This window comes from Nanorana parkeri, unplaced genomic scaffold (genome assembly GCF_000935625.1).
Source record: "Nanorana parkeri isolate BGI_ZX_2015 unplaced genomic scaffold, ASM93562v1 scaffold1492, whole genome shotgun sequence".
In the NCBI taxonomy this organism is placed as follows: Eukaryota; Metazoa; Chordata; class Amphibia; order Anura; family Dicroglossidae; genus Nanorana; species Nanorana parkeri.
The window spans coordinates 52,760-56,367 of record NW_017307760.1 but is presented as its reverse complement, the minus strand read 5'-3'; the positions used below and the strand labels follow the sequence as shown (position 1 = coordinate 56,367).

The window sequence follows — 3,608 nt, the reverse complement described above, 5'->3', positions numbered from 1 at the left end:
TGTTGTAGGGACTGTTGTAGTAGTTGGTGTTTCTGTAGTAATCTCGGTTGTTGAGGGAATTGTGGTAGTGACAGGTGTTGTAGAGACTGTTGTAGTAGTTGGCGTTTCTGTAGTAATCTCGGTTGTTGAGGGAATAGTTGTGGTGATAGGTGTTGTTGTTGTAGGGACTGTTGTAGTAGTTGGTGTTTCTGTAGTAATCTCGGTTGTTGAGGGAATTGTGGTGGTGATAGGTGTTGTTGTTGTAGGGACTGTTGTAGTTGGTGTTTCTGTAGTCATCTCGGTTGTTGAGGGAATTGTGGTGGTGATAGGTGCTGTTGTTGTAGGGACTGTTGTAGTAGTCGCTGTTGTAGGGACTATTGTAGTAGTTATTGTTGTAGGGACTGTTGTAGTGGTCGTTGTTGTAGACACTGTTGTGGAAGTCGTTGTTGTAGGGACTGTTGTAGTAGTCATTGTTGTAGGGACTGTTGTAGTAGTCATTGTTGTAGGGACTGTTGTAATAGTCGCTGTTGTAGGGACTGTTGTTGTAGTAGTTGTTGTTGTAGGGACTGTTGTAGTAGTCATTGTTGTAGGGACTGTTGTAGTAGTCATGGTTGTAGGGACTGTTGTAGGAGTCATTGTTAAAGGGACTGTTGTAGTAGTCATTGTTGTAGGGACTGTTGTAGTAGTCATGGTTGTAGGGACTGTTGTAGGAGTCGTTGTTAAAGGGACTGTTGTAGTAGTCGTTGTTGTAGGGACTGTTGTAATAGTCGCTGTTGTAGGGACTGTTGTTGTAGTAGTTGTTGTTGTAGGGACTGTTGTAGTAGTCATTGTTGTAGGGACTGTTGTAGTAGTCGTTGTTGTAGGGACTGTTGTAGTAGTAGTTGTTGTGGGGACTGTTGTAGAAGTCGCTGTTGTGGGGACTGTTGTAGTAGTCGTTGTTGTAGGGACTGTTGTAGAAGTCGTTGTTGTAGGGACTGCTGTAGTAGTTGTTGTTGTAGGAACTGTTGTAGAAGTCGCTGTTGTAGGGACTGTTGTAGCAGTTGTTGTTGTAGGGACTGTTGTAGCAGTCGTTGTTGTAGGGACTGGTGTAGTAGTCGTTGTTGTAGGGACTGTTGTAGTAGTCGTTGTTGTAGGGACTGTTGTAGTAGTCGTTGTTGTAGGGAGTGTTGTAGAAGTCGCTGTTGTGGGGACTGTTGTAGTAGTCGTTGTTGTAGGGACTGTTGTAGTAGTCGTTGTTGTAGGGACTGTTGTAGTAGTCGTTGTTGTAGGGACTATGGTAGTAGTCGTTGTTGTAGGGACTGTTGTAGTAGTCGTTGTTGTAGGGACTGTTGTAGTAATCGTTGCTGTAGGGACTGTTGTAGTAGTTATTGTTGTAGGGACTGTATTAGTAGTCGTTGTTGTAGGGACTGTTGTAGTAGTCATTGTTGTAGGGACTGTTGTAGAAGTCGTTGTCGTAGGGACTGTTGTAGAAGTCGTTGTTGTAGGGACTGTTGTAGAAGTCGTTGTTGTAGGGACTGTTGTATGGTGGTGACAGGTGTTGTAGGGACTGTTGTAGTAGTTGGTGTTTCTGTAGTAATCTCGGTTGTTGAGGGAATTGTGGTAGTGACAGGTGTTGTAGGGACTGTTGTAGTAGTTGGTGTTTCTGTAGTAATCTCGGTTGTTGAGGGAATTGTGGTGGTGACAGGTGTTGTAGGGACTGTTGTAGTAGTTGGTGTTTCTGTAGTAATCTCGGTTGTTGAGGGAATTGTGGTAGTGACAGGTGTTGTAGGGACTGTTGTAGTAGTTGGTGTTTCTGTAGTAATCTCGGTTGTTGAGGGAATTGTGGTGGTGACAGGTGTTGTAGGGACTGTTGTAGTAGTTGGTGTTTCTGTAGTAATCTCGGTTGTTGAGGGAATTGTGGTAGTGACAGGTGTTGTAGGGACTGTTGTAGTAGTTGGTGTTTCTGTAGTAATCTCGGTTGTTGAGGGAATTGTGGTGGTGACAGGTGTTGTAGGGACTGTTGTAGTAGTTGGTGTTTCTGTAGTAATCTCGGTTGTTGAGGGAATTGTGGTAGTGACAGGTGTTGTAGGGACTGTTGTAGTAGTTGGTGTTTCTGTAGTAATCTCGGTTGTTGAGGGAATTGTGGTGGTGACAGGTGTTGTAGGGACTGTTGTAGTAGTTGGTGTTTCTGTAGTAATCTCGGTTGTTGAGGGAATTGTGGTAGTGACAGGTGTTGTAGGGACTGTTGTAGTAGTTGGTGTTTCTGTAGTAATCTCGGTTGTTGAGGGAATTGTGGTGGTGACAGGTGTTGTAGGGACTGTTGTAGTAGTTGGTGTTTCTGTAGTAATCTCGGTTGTTGAGGGAATTGTGGTGGTGACAGGTGTTGTAGGGACTGTTGTAGTAGTTGGTGTTTCTGTAGTAATCTCGGTTGTTGAGGGAATTGTGGTAGTGACAGGTGTTGTAGAGACTGTTGTAGTAGTTGGCGTTTCTGTAGTAATCTCGGTTGTTGAGGGAATAGTTGTGGTGATAGGTGTTGTTGTTGTAGGGACTGTTGTAGTAGTTGGTGTTTCTGTAGTAATCTCGGTTGTTGAGGGAATTGTGGTGGTGATAGGTGTTGTTGTTGTAGGGACTGTTGTAGTTGGTGTTTCTGTAGTCATCTCGGTTGTTGAGGGAATTGTGGTGGTGATAGGTGCTGTTGTTGTAGGGACTGTTGTAGTAGTCGCTGTTGTAGGGACTATTGTAGTAGTTATTGTTGTAGGGACTGTTGTAGTGGTCGTTGTTGTAGGGACTATTGTGGAAGTCGTTGTTGTAGGAACTGTTGTAGAAGTCGCTGTTGTGGGGACTGTTGTAGTAGTCATTGTTGTAGGGACTGTTGTAGTAGTCGTCGTTGTAGGGACTGTTGTAGAAGTCGTTGTTGTAGGGACTGTTGTAGTAGTTGTTGTAGGGACTGTTGTAGTAGTCATAGTTGTAGGGACTGTTGAAGTAGTCGTTGTTGTAGGGACTGTTGTAGTAGTCGTAGTTGTAGGGACTGTTGTAGAAGTCGTTGTTGTAGGGACTGTTGTAGTAGTTGTTGTTGTAGGGACTGTTGTAGTAGTCGTTGTTGTAGGGACTGTTGTTGTAGTAGTCGTTGTTGTAGGGACTGTTGTAGAAGTCGTTGTTGTAGGGACTGCTGTAGTAGTCGTTGTTGTAGGGACTGTTGTAGAAGTCGCTGTTGTAGGGACTGTTGTAGTAGTCGTTGTTGTAGGGACTGTTGTAGTAGTCATTGTTGTAGGGACTGTTGTAGTAGTCGTTGTTGTAGGGACTGTTGTAGTAGTCGTTGTTGTAGGGACTGTTGTAGTAGTTGTGTTGTTGAAGTAGTCGTTGTTGTAGGGACTGTTGTAGTAGTCGTTGTTGTAGGGACTGTTGTAGTAGTCGTTGTTGTAGGGACTGTTGTAGTAGTCGTTGTTGTAGGGACTGTTGTAGTAGTCGTTGTTGTAGGGACTGTTGTTGTAGTAGTCGTTGTTGTAGGGACTGTTGTAGAAGTCGTTGTTGTAGGGACTGCTGTAGTAGTCGTTGTTGTAGGGACTGTTGTAGAAGTCGCTGTTGTAGGGACTGTTGTAGTAGTCGTTGTTGGAGGGACTGTTGTAGTAGTCATTGTTTGAGGGACTTTT

General features: G+C 44.2%; 1 protein-coding gene across 1 annotated transcript in view; it reads right to left on the bottom strand.

Moving 5' to 3' along the window:
- LOC108798507 (probable serine/threonine-protein kinase clkA) overlaps nt 1–3,608 on the bottom strand; it is an 18,795-nt gene that overhangs the window by 12,408 nt on the left and 2,779 nt on the right. The window contains exons 2-3 of the mRNA XM_018570268.1: nt 1,593–2,788; nt 13–297 (exon numbers count right to left, since the gene is read on the bottom strand). Coding sequence (XP_018425770.1) covers nt 13–297; nt 1,593–2,788 — 1,481 coding nt within the window. The remainder of the gene's footprint in view (nt 1–12; nt 298–1,592; nt 2,789–3,608) is intronic.